The sequence below is a fragment of the Martes martes genome (genome assembly GCF_963455335.1).
Source record: "Martes martes genome assembly, chromosome: 8".
In the NCBI taxonomy this organism is placed as follows: domain Eukaryota; kingdom Metazoa; phylum Chordata; class Mammalia; order Carnivora; family Mustelidae; genus Martes; species Martes martes.
The window spans coordinates 82,439,269-82,456,387 of NC_137895.1; the positions used below are offsets into that span (position 1 = coordinate 82,439,269).

The window sequence follows — 17,119 nt, forward strand, 5'->3', positions numbered from 1 at the left end:
GTTCATATCTCTGGGCCTCCTTCTTCGGAACAAGAGCCCCCAGAGTTGGTCCATTGGCAAGTAGGTTCTGCATTTTTCACTGAAGCTCATGAGAAGATAAATATCTTCTTGCAACTCAGGCAACCACTCTGCAGATCCCAAAGCCCTGAGTTCTGCCACCCTGTATCTTCTCAAGAGTGGCTCAACTAAGAAAATGCCACGAGTTACTTCTCCATCATCTCTCTCCATCGGCTTACAAACCAACTGTATGGGCTCCACGGAGGAAGAACAGGGCTTCCTCCTGATGGTCTTTCCTGAATGTTGTGAAATGAAATGAGATGTCCTTGTTTGAGGGTCATATTCTCTACTTCAGGCCTAGAGCTGGTCAAACATTTCCTTTTAAATGTCTGAAGTCATGCATCTTTTGTGTTATATACCATTTTAGGAGAAATGAATTTCCTTTATCAAATGGCTATTGTGCACCTACTATGTTCCAGGCAGTATGCTATGTGCTGGGTCCACAGAAGCCAGTAGCCTGTTGTAGTGGAATGACAAAGGAGAGAGGGCACACAAAGGAGGGGGTGGTCACTTCCACCAGAGGGAAGGCTCTATAGGAGTTCTACTTTTGAGCTATATCTTGGAGGATGAATGGTATCAATAGAGAAAGGGGAAGGTGGGTGGGTGACACAAAAAGATGGCATTCCAAACAGATGGAGCAGGATGAGTGAAGGTGCAGGGAGCTGGGAGTGGCCCAAGAAGGCTTTCCCACAAAAAGGGAGCCGAGCAAGAGATGGACAGGAGAGCCAGGTCAGAGATAGGTCATGAAGGGCCTTACATGCCAAGCAATGTAGGGCCTAATCTTTGTCTTATAGCTAATGGAGAGTCTTTACTAAGGGATGGAACCCAAATCACTTTGCAACTGTAAAAAATTACTTTTGCAGGGATGTAAAGAGCCATTGAAGGTGAGCAAAATGTAAGAGAGGGAGACAAAATGGAAGTTTTATAGGTGACAGATGATCCGATCCTAGAGTAAGATGGCAGCAGAATGGGTACAGAGACGAGAGTGGATTTGAAACATTAAAGAGATAGAACCAACCAGATACAATCAAACACACTGGATGTGTGGTTGGGGGAAAGGGCGATTCGAGGTTGATAGTCAGGGTCTACTGACTGAGTTGTATAGGACAGTGGCGACTTTCACCATAATGACAATTACTGGAGGAGGAGGAGGAGATTTTGAAGAGAAATACAGGAGTTCAATATTAGACATCACAAGTCTGACTTTATAAATGAGGCAATTCAGACACACGAGGCACCCTGCAGAGATATGTGGTAGACAGTTGGATAGAGTGATCTGAAATGAAGTTGAGAAGTCTAACAGGCTGAAGACATGGCGCACACTCAGTGAGTGGAACCGTAAGAGTTGTCAGTGAACTTGTTCACAGGTCCCTTTTAGTGACACAAGACTCCCTACAGAATTCTGGAGATGCCGCAACACTGAGGAGGCAGTCAAAGGAAGATGACAATAGTCCAAAAGGTGAAAGAAGTGATAGGTTAAGATAACTTCAAATGTTCTATATTAGTGGGGGACAAGAACACTGTAACCTCAATTCTAAACTAGTCACACACAGTCTAAATCAGAGAGACATATAGTAATGATACAATAATGAACTTCAGAATCAGAGAGTTGATGTGTGAACATCAATGTCATGTTATCTTGCAATTAGGTAATGCACCCAGTTCCTCCTGGCAAAAACCTTGTTTTGCACATCTGTAAGCCTGACATTTTTCCATGGGACCTGGTCATTTTTAATCCCATACCTGCTCATCGCTGCCTTGTCTAAATTTCCCATCCCGGTGTAGCTATCTTGAGCACTTTCTCCACTGATGCTCTCGTCCTCTGGCTCAGTGTTGACATTTCTCAGCTCCATGGGGTCCATTTGAGCTGCCAGCGTCTCTTGTCCACACACCAGCTCCTTCAGTGTAAACAGTACACTGCACCTTCAGCCTCAGGCTCTTCCACTTTAGGTTGGTGTTCAGAACACTCTGATCTGCAAGCAGAACATGATATAAATCATGATTTTCTTTAAATTAGATAAATGACTATGAATCACCTACTTTGTGTAGGATCTCTATAGAAACACAGAAAGAAAGTACACTCCTGAAAATGTCCTATGAATTTATGTCTGGCAAGTTTCCTTTACCGAACATAAAAACAGAAAATCAAAGAAGAAGGAAAGCCATTGAAGAAATTGCTAAATCAGCGGATGTTTACAGGGAGCCTGTGTAGGTGAACATGGCAGGTGCTTTGCTAGTCACTGTGGGAAGAAAAAACAGTAAGAGCTGGCAGCCAGCCTCAAGAAGCTTTCCTGTTTGTAAGCAAATTGCCTAAAAGAAAAGAAGACGAAAGTAAATTGTTGACAAAGACCTGACAAGGCAGAATCTAACAGTGTCTCTACTAGCAGTAAGGTAAGAAAATTACTGCTTGAATTTGCTAATTGGGTATGAGAGAATTCCCATCACCAGAATGCCTGATAACATGCCACACAGGGTAAGAACACTAAGGGAGCTGCTTTCCAGGCACTTGGATCAGGAAGCCAAAGCTAAGAATGTACCAAAAGGAAGTACAGGTTTATCTCTGAATAAGTATCTGTCACCATCCATATAAAATTAAAATGCATTTTAACAGCAAAGAGACTCAGCTTTTAGGTTCTGTCCTGCCTTTAATTCATTGGATCCCAGCACAAGTTAGCCTTTTTTTTTTTTAATTAAAATGTTATTTATTTATTTTTGCGAGAGAGAGAGAGAGAGAGAGAGAGAGAGCATGCACAGAGTGAAGGAGAAAGAGCACAAGTAGGGGGAGGGGCAGAGGGAGAAGCAGACTCCCCGCTGAGTTAGGAGCCCACCTCTGCAATCTGGCACCTGGGCAGCACATCTGTGGCAGGCAACTCACACTTGCCTGCTGAGTTCACAACCCCAAAGTACAAAAGCCACAGAACATACACGGAACCTCAGGGTGAGCATCAGAGAGCTTGAGAAAGAAGATTCATACCGGAGTAACCGGAGCTAGCAAAGCAATCTAAAAGGGACTTTAAAACTATATAATAAAAACTAATAGGAAGATTCAAAATAAGAAATAACATCCATAAAATAAGAACATTGTAAAAGATGATCAGGCTGGTTTGAAAAAGAGCCAAAAAGGGAATTCTAACAAAAAAATGAAGTCATCGAAATAAAGAGAACTCAGCTGAAGGGAGAGTCATGAAACTGAAAGATAGATCCATGGAAATCACTCAAATTTTATCACAAATAGGTTAAAAAGACAAATATGAAGTTAAGGGACATGGTAGGGGAAGCAAGAATAAGAAGTCTAATATACCCCATTTGACCTCCTATTATGAGAAAAGTATGAGGCCAGGGAGCAAAATAGAAAGACATAATGGCAGAAAACTGTCCAGAACCAAAAAAAGATAGTAGCTCCCAGGATCTTTTTTAAAAAAGCACATAGTATTACAAGCAGAAGGAATAAAAATGAATATACTCATTAATATGATAAAGATAAAGAGAAAAAATACAAAAGCCAACAAAGGGGATAGAAGATAACCATATGGTTAAAGAAAAAATAGAAACTTACATTCAATGAGTAAAGAAGTTTCTCCTGTCCATCACACAGACCAGTTTCCCCTAAGAGGAGGAACTCTGAATGATCATTTCTATTTTAGTTCCTTATTTAAAGTTAGTTATTCTAAATTTAAATTATTCACTAAAACCTCTCTGACATGGTTTATCAATTCTAGACTTGTACCTATGACAGGTGAGGAACTTAGCATACTTCCTTCTATCCGTCCCTCTCACAAGCTCCTAATTGTTTTAGTTAATGAAAGACTTATACAATGTTGAGTTTCATAAATACTTTCCTACTATTCTGTAAAACAATGAAATCTCTTACGATTTTCTGTAGGTTGTTTCTGAACACTAAAAGCCCACAATCAGCATTGACAACATTATGATTGTGTGAATGGAATGTTCCAAAAAGCCAAGAGATAATAAATGATAATAAATACATAATAAATGATCTAGAAGTCCTCTGTTAGTAAAACTTTGCAAGTGAATGTACCATCCTTTTACTTTCTGAATGGTTTCCTTCTGCATCCTCTGGGTCTCACTCAGCTGCCAATGTCTTCTGAACGCCATTCCATCTTCTTTCTTCCATTCATTTTGCATCGTGCTGAAATCCACCTCGAATAACTCTTTTCACACAATGTGTCCATGTGTGTAAACAAAATTCCTGTGTTGTTTCATGTTGGATAAAAGCTTTCCTTTGCCCTTAAACTTTGTTTGATGAAGTACTGAGTAGAGCAGAAAAACGCAGTTTACCTTGTTTTTTAAACATACAGTATAATATTACTTTCAGGTGTATAATATAGTGATTCAGCACTTCCATAGATCACCCAGTGGTCTTCAGGACAATTGTTCTCCTTCATCCCCATCCCCTATTTCCCCCATCCTCCCATCCATAACCACCGGTTTGTTCTCTATAGTTGAGAGTCTGTTTCTTGGTTTGCCTCTCGCTCTTTTTATCCCACTTTTCTTGTTTTCTTTCTTAAATTCCACAATGAATGAAATCCTATGACACGTGTCTTTCTTGGACTGACTTCTCTCATTTAGCAGAATACTCTTGTAGCTCCATCCATGTCACTGCAAATGGCAAGATTTCCTTCTTTTTTATGGCAGAATACTATTCCATTGTATAACACTGTTTACTTTTAAACTATATCTATTTTATTTTTCACCCTGTCCCCTAATTATTTTTCACAATCATGTTTTTAATTTGTAATAGTTTGGTCTTCATCTTCTCTTTTTTTTTCATCCTACTTTTTTGTTTGTTTTATGGTGGCAGTGTTTTCTCAAATCTTTCTAAGGACATTGACTGGAAGTTTTCAGAAGCTCCTTTTGTTCCCTAAATTATGTCTTTTTCTGGGATTAATTCTATTTGTTTATCTTGGTCCCTCTCTCGCCCTCAGGTTTTTCTTAAATTCTTAGTGATCCTAAATTGTCTGTTCATCTTTATGAATGAAGAGTATTGTAGTTCACTGAGACAGGTAGTACTCGGGGTTTCTCTTCAATCTTACAACCCCATTTCATTAATGGGTTGCTCTCCTGTAGGTCCCAGAAGTGGCTTCTTTGTAAGTGTCTATGTGTGGAGCATCCTGGAGAATGCCACTCCCGGATGCAGAAGGTGCTCTTGGACAGGATTTCTTTTTTTCTTTCTTTCCTTTTTTTAAGACTTTATTTATGTATTTGGCAGAGAGAGAGAGAGACAGCGGGAGGCGAAATACAAGCAGGGCAAGTGGAAAAGGGAGAAGCAGGCTTCCCGCTGAGCAGAGAACACGATGTTGGGTTCGATCCCAGAACCCTGAGCCGTAGGCAGACACTTAAGAACTGAGCCACCCTGCTCCGAAGGGGCACGTGCACCCGAATGTTTATAGCAGCAATGTCCACAATAGCCAAACTGTGGAAAGCGCCTAGATGTCCATCAACAGATGAATGGATAAAGAAGATGTGGTATATATACACAATGGAATACTATGCAGCCATCAAAAGACATGAAATCTTGCCATTTGCGACGACGTGGATGGAACTAGAGGGTATCATGCTTAGCGAAATAAGTCAATCGGAGAAAGACAACTATCATATGATCTCTTTGATATGAGGAAGTGGAGATGCAAGGTGGGGGGGTTTGGGGGGAGGTAGGAAAAGAAAAAATGAAAAGATGGGATTGGGAGGGAGACAAACCATAAAAGACTCAATCTCAAGAAACAGACTGAGGGTTGCGGGGGGGAAGGGGGATGGGAGAGGGTGGTGGGGAAATGGACATTGGGGAGGGTATGTGCTATGATGAGTGCTGTGAAATGTGTAAACCAGACGATTCACAGACCTGTACCCCTGGGGATAAAAATACATTATATGTTTATTAAAATAAAAAAAATTAAAATTAAAAAAAAAAAAAAAAAAAAAAAGAACTGAGCCACCCAAGTGCCGGTCGGACAGGTTTCTATGGGAGCAAAAATGCTGTCACGTATTTTCTTCTTGGGTGGAGCTTCCATTCCTGCTTGTAACCCCTCTTTGTCTGCAGTGGAGGCCTGAGTGCTTTTTGTAAAGTTGGGCATTCTTTTTTAAATATATGTATATTTTTAAGATTTTGTTTATTTATTTGAGAGAAAGAGAGACAGGACAAGCAGGAGGGAGGAGCAGAGGAAGAGGGAGAAGCAGACTCCCCACTGAACAGGGAGCCCAATGTGGGGCTGGTCTCAGGACCCCAAAATCAAGACCTGAGCTGAAGTCAGATGATTAACTGACTGAGCCACACAGCAGCCCCCCTGCCAACAACCTTCTTTCTTTTAATAATCAGAATTTAATTGCTGTCTTTATCTGCATGGAAACATACATAGTATTTTATATACATATCTATAATTTTTATAAAAGAGGACTTTACAATTCTCAAAACTCACAAAAATGTAAGCAAGGTAAGTACCCTTCCCAAATAAGGAAAGTGAGACCTAATCTCATGGCATTTATACGATGGTATAAAACATTACATTCTCTTTTGACTATGACATGACATAGCCCATGAAATATGAAACAGTGATTTAAGGTCTTGGCCCCAAATCCTAATTTTAGCCCTGGGCAAGGGCATCTTCTCATAAAAGCTGGAAAACATTTTCATAGCTTGTATCTTTAGCTCTGAAGATTCTATTATTGACCTATTTTAAGGAAACAACAGCTAAAACAAAATTGAAAAAGAATTAGAACATTATGAGCAACTAGACATTCTGCACCTTTTGCCTACAGCATAAAGCACATATCTTGAAACATTCAGACCATATCATAATTTTAAAATTTATTAACATGATTATACTTCAGGGTGGAAGTATTTTACAGATGGCATTTATTCATTCAACAAATATTGAAAATGGAGTATGAGCCAGAATCTATGAAAGAGAAAGGATGAGTAAGACAGAATCCCATGGGGCACCAGGTGGCTTAGTCGGTTCAGCATCTCACTCTTGGTTTCAGCTCAGTTCATGATCTCAGGATCGTGGGACTAAGCCCCAGGTCGGGCTCTGTTCTCAGCATGGAGTTTGCTTGAGATTCTCTCCCTCCCTCTCCCTCTGGCCCCACACCCTGCTCATGTGCTCTCTCTGATAAATAAATAATAAATAAATAAAATAAAATCTTTTAAAAAAGAAAAAGAGGCAAAATCCCTGCACCAGATGAACTGTTAGGTAGAAAAAACAGATTCTGAACAAACTATTCTATTATAACATAATTTACAGTTTTACCTCCTTTTTCTCTCTAAATAACTACTTAATGAATAATCAATGAATCTTTGCATGGGTATGTTAGGAAGAATGATGTTGGCATACACCTTGATTGAAAAAATATATTACGTGTAATATATGTGATACATGATATGTAACATTATGAGAGAATGAAATTTTCATAAGCAGAGATTCTTCTACTGCTCTCCATCTCAGTAGACAGCACTACATTAACCCAATTGCTCATGGGAGGAGTCTAGCTATAGATATTGACACCTCTCATTCTTGATCCTGAATCTCCCTACCCACATCCAATCGGTCATCAAGTCCTATCAATCTTTCTTTCAATGTTTAAAAATAATTCATTCACTGCTCTCTCCATGACCAATGTTATTCCAAAGGACTATCTGCTAAAGGCCCTGAAATGATTTTTTTTCATCACTTTTTAGAACAAAGTCCAAGTTCCTAGTATGTTCTAAGGCTCTATCTGTCTCTACATACTTTAACCCCCACACACAGCTCTTTGGGCCCATATTGAATCACACCTCCCCTCATTCACTGGATACCCTGAACTGTTTTCATTTCTCCTTGCAACCTTGGGACATTGTAGCATGCTGTTCTCTCTGCCTGGAAGGTTCTTCTCCACATTCTTAAGCCCAAGTGTCTCCCAAAGTAAAAAAAAAAAAAAAAAAAAAAAGGACCCTGAAAATCTTTCAATGCCAAATGTTCAGAAAGGCCCCCAACCAAACCAGACCCGCCATTATATGCTCTGGTACCATATTCTCCTCTCCTTCACATCCTTTTCACACTTTGAATTTCTGTTTTAAATTATGTGATTATTTGATAAATACCTGTCTCTTCTACTAGGCAGAGAGCTTCATGAAGGTAGAAAGAGTGCTGGGTTTGTAGATCCTATATGTTCCTGGCACAGTGGCACAGTGCCTGGTGTCATATTCTACTAAGACCATTGCATCTCTATATGATCTCCTTTATAGATACAAGAATGCATTCTTGTTACACCTTAAAAAGTTAATATTTTGAAGTGAAATGGAAGTGTTTCCCTCTGGCTACCAGAAGAAAGAACAGCTTTGCTCCACAAAGAATGTTCAAAATTATTCTAAAAGAAAAAGCAAATTTGGTCCAACAGAATTTTCTGTAGTCTAGCTTTTCAATGAAGTGAAGTTTCTGTGTGATACAAAGAGTTCTTCAGTGCTCTGGTCATCTGCACTGTTCCTTCAATTCAATTATTCATGAAAATAAAAAATCAGAACTTGAAACAAAGGTATTTAGAATACTCTTACTGTCAGAAGGCTTTGTTTCTTCATATTTATTAAGAGCTATCTAAATGTCCTAATTTGTAGCCAAATTCCAGTTATTAAAAATTGTGTCTTGTTCTTTGAATAGGTACTCAAGAAACGTAGCATGGGAGATTCTCAGCAAAGCAGACTTCTATTTTACTTTGGTAGTTCAACTTCAAAGAAAGACCTCAAATCTGGAAAGCAAAGCTGTCCTTGAGTCAAGAGGCAAAAGTTATGACCTTCCCTAGTGACTGCAAACATTTATTTTACCTGATAAGCGATTGTGAAGAGGAAGCTGACATTGGCAGGGCATTTCCCACCATCACAGTCTGTATCATCTTTCATGCCTACCTATTTCTGACGAATCTACTCTGAAATCTAGGCTTAGTTAGCAGATTGCCTCCCATGTCATTTACCTTCTGGTTGAGCAAGTGGGATGTAGCTGGTCATACAACTTCTAAAAGCTAAATGATCTTTGCATCCAAGGAACTGACTTAAATCCACATCCTAAATGTACCTTAGGTAAATGAATACAGCTTTAACAATGAAGTCAATCTAATATCACTTTTATATTAAATTATTTTGAACAATTTCCCCAACAATGCCATCCTAGTTGCATACTGAGAGTCAGATATCTTGTTAGTTTGTGGCATGATTTGTCACAGAAATTAGCTTCCATAAAAACATTCAGTATCATTCAGTCAGAGATACAGCTTAGAAAAGAAACTGCTAATGACAGCAAAACTGTATTTACTTGACTACTTCCTATTTCTGGGGCTACTCTTCTAGCATTTCTATTCCTTTCCTCTACTCAGACATAGCTTAGAAATAATATGTAGGGAGAACCAGAAGAGTTAAAAGAAATAACCCTATGAGAACTTTTCCTTTTGCTAAGAATATTAAATGCTTGCTAATATAAGAGTTCCAGCAGCCATTGGATGAGGTATAAAGGCTAAAAGATAATAAAATATAATATAAAGTCTAAAATAAAATATAAGCAAAATAATATTTCTAGCTCTGTTTTTAGAAAGCAACCTAGATTCTCTAGTCATCTTAAACAATAAGAAATATCTTAAATTTGTGCATAAATTTCAGTTCCTATTTTCCCAATCAGTAGTTTCTAGAAATGCAGAAATATATATACCATGTATGATATTATCATAGTGAACTCTTCATGCTTCATGTATTAAAGCATGGTATTTAAGAACCTGAATTGTGGATGCAGTAAATTCTAAAATGTCTACATTTTGTATAATAGATATGGGGTCACCTCTAGAGGTACTTAAAAAAATAAATCATTTTATTTTCTCTAAAGTAACTCATATATTAAAAATAAGAACTTTAGTAACCTACAAAGCATCCAGTATAACATAGTTATAGAAAACTCGAAAGTTTAGTCCTCAAAACTATACTTCTCAGTACTTACATCTTGCTGACATACTTCTTAAGAGTAGGAAAATAAAGATGTTCAAGAAAACACTAAAACATTACCTAAATATAAATCTGAAGAACTGGAGGATCTTGGCCTGTAGACTATGCAGTAGTCTTTTCTAGAAAACACACCTACATTTCTTTAGTATGTCAAAAATCAAACTTCCAGCCAACTGCCCATGACTGTGAAATATATCCTCTGTCTAAATATTGTTTTCACTGAGTTAGGAAGCACTCTTTGCTAGCAGCTGGGCATTTAGTTAAACCATAACTATACGTTCTGTAAGATACCCAAAATATGGGGATACTCAAATCCACCAAGAATTCTCTTCCATCTAATTGATCAATTTGAGGAGTACAGCTCTATTTTTAGATAACTGATTTGAACCCTTTCATAAATCTAAAGCTATGTTTTTATTCTCTTCAATTTCCTGGTTTCTTCTGGTAAGTTTACTCTAAAAATACTCCTTCATTAAAAGTGACATATGAGATAACAAGGCAAGTCACAACTCTCTTTTCTTTTTCATTTGATAATGGTGCAGCCCAAACTCTTAGCCATTCATATCTGCTGCAGTCATGGGATATTCCTCCTTTGGTTAGTTTTTGTGGGTGTTTTGTTTTCAAGATTAAAAAAATCTTTAATGTTATAGTATTGAGAATGTACTTCCAAAACCTTACATATTTTTTAAGACAAATTATGTCCACTCTTTACTCAGTGATTAACCAGGAGATGTAAATAACTAAATACTTGTTATTTACCATTTTGGGGGCTATATTTCCCTTTTCTATTATCCACTGTCCTAATTTTATGCCCAAACCTAAAATTATCTGCAAAAGAAAGCTGCAATTAAGACCTAGGTAAATAATTTTAAAGTGAGAAAAAAATTTCAAATATTTAACCTGTAAAAAAATAAATACTCTACACCATAAAAAGAAGAAAGAAGCATCATTTTAACTCTGTAACTATTCATGTAAAAAGAGCTTTACCTTAATTATTTATCCAGTCCTGTGCAATCTTTCTGGAATTGTTTGGAATGGCAGACCCCTGTAACAGTGTTGACTTATATGAACCTTTGGGGATCTAGACAATGATTTAAAGACCAGTGGGCGTGAATGAGACAAGCCAATCACACCACCACCACCTCGCCCCAACACCTCCCTCTGTCCAACTTGCGTCAGCTCTTCAAAAAACAAAAAAAAGAGAAGCTAACTCAGTTTACTGTTGTACATGTGGATTAAACATCGGTTACACCAATTTCTATTTGTTTTTAGAATTTTGGCTTTTATACAGCAAAATACTCACTTACTGAAAGTTTAATCTTGATTGGTATCATTCTGTATCAAGATGTTACAGGTTGGTTGATAAAACTTTTAGAAAATTAACATTTCTAGATTTATGAACTAAAGGCAAAGTATAATAATACAATAACAATGATAGTTATGGAGTCAAATTGTTTAATGAAATTATAATAAGAATACATAGAAAATATTAATTGTAGAGGAGAAGAGTTATTTTTCTTTGAATTGCTGGCTTATTCAGAGGAAATTTTACAGGATGACAGACACTTACAAATGGCACCAACTCCTCAAGGCACTGCAAGACTGAAAATCTTCGGTTCTATCCGCCACTCTTACCATTCCAAAGGCACGGTGCTGAATAAGCAAAATGCTGTTTGAAGTTTTTAAAGAATTTCTTAATGGACATAACATACTTTTCAAAGAAATCTAAGTGGCTTTCCAACATCAGAGAAGGAGTTAAAATATATTGGCATATAATTTATTCTGTTACCAAAATGCATCAGTTACACTTATCAAAGTGAGGTGAAAAAAAGATTAAAAATCAATCCAGAATTAAGGGTCCTCTGCCTTTTAAATATTTATGACATGGGTGAACAATCTGATGACCAATCAGAAGAAATGCTGGATTACAACAGGTGAGTCAACTCCCAATTTCCATAAAAACGCAAGTAAACATTGTTCTTTGAGTAAGAAATTCTTAAGCTGAGGCAAGGCATTAAATATTAAGTAAAATGTCCAGTTACCCATTTCTTATTTTCTTTTCAAATGTGCCCATTTGGGCTATTAACTTTTATATGGTATATTTGCTTATATAGCTTGTTCTTTATTTTTCAAAATTACTCTGTAGATTTGTCTTTTATTGGATGACAACTATTATGGTCTAAAAAAATTTTTAACAAATATATTAATCTTAATTTCAGAAAAATTTAAAGAGTATTCCTTTTCAAATTACTTCCATCATTTAACTGTGATCTGTCCAACTTAAGATTTCCTTCTTTTTGCAAAGTTAACAGATGAAATGAGCAAAAACCTGCACTGATTGTTAGAAGATTAAATACCTCTCTTCTAGTAAAATTCCATTTCATAGTGGGTCAACTGAAAAAAAAAGAGGATTCAAATATGTCAATTTCATACTTTGATATCTTCATATAAAAAAAGATAGAGATAAATGTGTAAGTACCTCAAGTTTTACCTCTCTTAAAATTTCAAGTTTAGATTTCATTTATAATTCAGATCCTCTTCAAGTATACTAAATTATAGTATTAGATTAAAATAAAGAGCACACTTAAAAGACTTCTATGAAGGATCTTGTATTTCCTTTGAGCCTATTCTAATTGCAAAATTCTTATCACAAACCTTCCTAATATTCTCTTAAAAATCAAATACATACCTTGAAAATTAATTTGACAAAAGTAGCTGAATTAAAATAACTTAGGAACTATTTTCATCTCTTGATTTTTGATATGTTTAGCTATGTTAATTAACGAAAAAATGTGTAGTCTGGTCTTGACAGAACTCATTTTAAGTTTCCATTCATAAGGAAAACACAGATTTAACACTATTGTTTAATGTTCTGCATGTTTCTTAAATTCATACATGATGTAATTTCATATACACTTGATAATATGTCTATGCTCTTTTGATTTTTAAAGCATGGCAAATGCAACATATTCATTTAGTCTCTGATTTGGTTCCAGAACCACTGTAGAAAGAAGTGATGAACCAGAATATGTACCAACTTACAAACAGGAATAAAATGAAAAATATGTAGGTAGTGAATAATGAAGCCAGTCTAAACAGGGAGATGACAAACACTCTAACTGATCCTCCATATAAGGAATTCATATAAGTACCACCAGGAACAGATTCATGGGTTGGAGGGCAGGGAAAGGGGGCCCAAAGGGTAAGATATGTCCACATAAAGGGATACCTGACTTCCCAGACTATAACACAGTTAACATCAGCAGATTTGCACAATATTCTCCAGGACTCCAGAAGATGAAGAGTCCCCTGGGGCAGAGGCCATCCAAGAAGGCATGAGGGTACCCATGGACCTTGGGGGGGGGGTGCTTAAAAGTTCACATGAGATTCCAATAGGTAGAGACAAAAGAGAAAGGCATCCTGGGTGAGAATTGTAGATAGGCTAAAGCACATTCTGGCAAGAGTGAGAACCAGTCTGGTTGTAGCGGAGACTTTAAGGGGGAAAAATAGAATAGAATGGAATAGTCCAGAGTGTAAAAGCCATTAAGTCTACAAAGCACAGAATTTTAGTGATAAGGATCTCTTGAAATCTTCTGGAAAAAAAAAATCATAAAGTCAGCAGGGAAGGAAGGCATGCAGGGAGGAAGATGGGATGGAGATAGAGAGACACAGAGGACAATGAGGAGGCTGAATGATAGTTTGGTTCTGGTGATGTCTGCTGTTATTCTCAGGCAAATGAAAAGGCAGATGGAAAGGATTTAAATTGAGGTCAGTGGTAGTTTGACTCTTTTAGTACTGTTTCCATTTATCACTTTCACCAGTTTACAATACAGGCCATGAATTTTATGTGACAATTCTATGAAAAACGAGAAACTTGCAATAAGACCTTCATTTTTCTTTAAGTACTGAAAAAGACTATATAGTGATACTCCTCCACTTCAGCATCCTTTCCATCCATCTGTGGTTATCATTTTCAAACAGTGCAGAGAAGGTCTTAAAAGAGTGTATATCCCAATATGTTATCTATGGAAGTACCAAACTTTGGCTCCAAATAAATCCAGATCATACCTGTGCACTGAATTAACATTTTTCTTGCTCATCTTTAAAATCCTTGATCATCTTGTTTAAAATTTCTACCTTTCATGATGTCCTCAAAGAGAAAGTTCCAGCTGGATCAAGGCAAAATGAGTCAACAATTAAAAAAAAAAAATGCCTTAGCCAGACCATCATGGCATTTTGCAATGACACTGGGAAAGATAACCTCTTGTTCTCATCGGGACTGCACCCAAATTTCTAATACTAGTCATGAGACAAAATAGTACTTGGGAATAGGATCTGGTTATAGCCAAACTGGAAAATGACGGGTTGAAACCGTAATGACTAAGAAACTAAATTACCTAATTTTTAATAATTTTGTATTGTGTCTGTATCTGCATTTACTTCCTTTTCTTTGCTCTTACTTCAATTTCTCTTTAAGTCCCCTACCTTTTTCTTCTCTTTCTCTTTAACTTTTTTATACTACATTCTTTTGTGATGCCTTGTTCTCCAGGAAGAGTTACTTTTAAACAAATTATCTATTTGAGAGAGAGAGAGAGCACTCATGCATGGTGAATGGGGGGGAAGGAGAAAGGAGAGGGAGAGAGAGAATCTCAAGCAGACTCCCTGTCTGGCACGGAGCCCAATGCGGGGCTCGATCTCAGGACCCTGAGATCATGACCTGAGCTGAAATCAGGAGTTGGATCCTTAACTGACTGAACCACACAGGTGCCCCAAGAAAAGTTACTTTTTAGCATTTTCAGCCTTTAGCTTCATAAACTCAAAATCTAATCAAGTAGATCAAGTCCCAAGACTCTGTCATCCTACAGGCAATATTAGTGCTTCCAAATACAGACACATCAATCCAACTATTTCTTATCATATTGTAGGAAAATGTCTATCTGATCTACTAAGCCATTCCCCAAAATGAAAGGTACTAGCACAATTGCAATTAGAAACAAGATCTTGATTATTTCTTTTTGACATAGGATTTACCCTCTGGATTTTCATGTTCAGGCTCATAGTGCTGAAGAGAATTTGTGATCTTTTTTGATGTCATGCTTTCACACTCCAAAATCTTCAGTTTATCTTTTTTAATATGGATACATGCAAGAAAGGGGAAAAAAATCCATTCTGAAATGGTACAGAAATCTTCCTAAATTATTCCAATAGCAGAATTTTGTGTTCTCCTGAAGGTGAGTTGAGTACTTCAATCCCTGTTCTACTGTAGTCTTTGTTTCATTTGTAGAAGAATGAAAGCTTAGGTATTGCTATTGGTATCTCTTTTCATGGTTATGTAATTATTAACCTCAATTTATAGAATAAAAAATATAGAATAAAAGAAGATAAAACTGAATATTACTCTGAAGAGCCACATGTCAAAGTAATTGTAGACACAGAAGTAAAGATCAATACTTTCTAATTCTCCTTCAGAACAGCCTCTCAGATATCCGTGGAATCTTAGGCCTCCTCCAATTTTTTGAGGCTCCAAATATATTTAAAAATCGACTTAAATCCACTACAGGGTTATTAAAGTGTAGTACATTGTCAACATGGCTATTTAGCAAATTAACACTTAAATGCACACACAATCCAAATGACTTCCAATGGCCTCATTTGAAGATACCTTCAAAAAGTCTACATTCAGGACACTCTCAAAAATGAGGCTCCAAAGGGCTTCCCAGCCCAGGCCCCTGGGAGAGGCCTGGCTTTTCTGCTCTAAAAACCACTGGCCAAGAAAAAAATGCAATGGCCCCTGCATTCTGAGGAAATTGCTTAGTTGATGGCATGCCCCTCTCTTCACCCCGGCCGAAAACACCTTCACAGTTATACAATGGAGCATTCTGGAAATGTTTGAATTGTCAACTACTATGTTGCAAAATTAGCAAACAAGTTTGGTGCAGATTGACAAACTAACTGACTTTGCCACAGAGCTAAATAGAAAATTCCTTTTAGCCTCAACTGACAGAAAGAAAAGAAAAGTTAGAAGACAGCTCATGTCATCGATATCCTGTTCTCTGCCATTTGCCTTTGAAGCAACTCAAATCCTTGTCCAATTTTAGGTCTTGATTCCTCATTGATATGACGCAGAGAAAAAAATGTATCAGCAGTTCATTCCAGGCCTCTGCCTAAGCATATCTATTAGGATAAAGAAGAATAACAAGATCTATGAAGCTTATGGCTGATTACAACTTAAATAATACACCGAAATTCTAAATGTTAAATTAGAGCTTCTACAAGTTGGTTCTAAAGAATGATTCCTACCCTTTGCAATGCCCGCTTGAGTAAACAGCACTGGGAAGGAAGGAGATGTGTAACTATAATGATAACAACACACCCAGATAAATCACCTTGTTAATCTCTTTGTACAGAATGCAGTATTAATGCAATGGTAGTTTGGGGGGATTGCCTTTCAAATGAATAGTAAGAGATGGTTTAAAGCTTACATTCTTTGGGGGCCATGGCATGTTAATTTCCATTGCTCTCTTTCCTAGTCCCATCAATCCCTTTCCTACAAAAACTAATTCTCTAGCAGAGCAAATTCTATACATTTTGATTTTGTAATTTCATCAGTGATTGGAGATTGTAACGCTGGTGCCCTCTTGCTTGCATTGGGACTCCCAACAGTATCTCGAGCTGTGACTCAGTGACAATTCTTAATGTACCTGCTCTTAGGGAACACAGAGGATTTCCTGAGTCAGGGCTGTGCAGTAAATGAAAAGCATAGGTTTCTGCCAGGAATGTTCATTTTTCCGGCTGGGCTGTAAGCAACTCTAGGGTAGGGCTGCACTAGTCAGAGCTCTTCATGGGCCACCTGCACACAGACGTACCATCCTTTGCTACAGGGGTTAGCAATGCCCAGTGCAGCAAGACGACCTGAGCTTTTTGTACTTTATGGGTTGCTTGAGTGAGGATCCTGGAGGCTGGGTGTAAAGCTAGTAGCATCAATCTTTCCTTAAATACTGACTCCATTAAAGTAAATGTCTTGACCTTACTTAGCAGGACAGCAGCAGATAAGAGACATTGGGTTAGGTGGTTTAGGAGGTTTGGGGA

General features: G+C 37.4%; 1 protein-coding gene across 2 annotated transcripts in view; it reads right to left on the reverse strand.

Annotated features, from left to right (window-relative positions):
• The window catches only part of SLC38A4 (solute carrier family 38 member 4), a 64,316-nt gene that overhangs the window by 26,223 nt on the left and 20,974 nt on the right, over positions 1-17,119 (reverse strand). Inside the window, exons 1-2 of one of the 2 annotated variants that reach the window (XM_080810722.1) lie at positions 11,018-11,097; positions 1,801-2,030 (exon numbers count right to left, since the gene is read on the reverse strand). In XM_080810722.1, the coding sequence (XP_080666848.1) occupies positions 1,801-1,919 (119 nt within the window). In that variant the 5' untranslated portion in view covers positions 1,920-2,030; positions 11,018-11,097. Of the gene's footprint in view, positions 1-1,800; positions 2,031-11,017; positions 11,098-17,119 lie in introns of those variants that run through there. The other variant, XM_080810723.1, reaches the window with a different exon arrangement.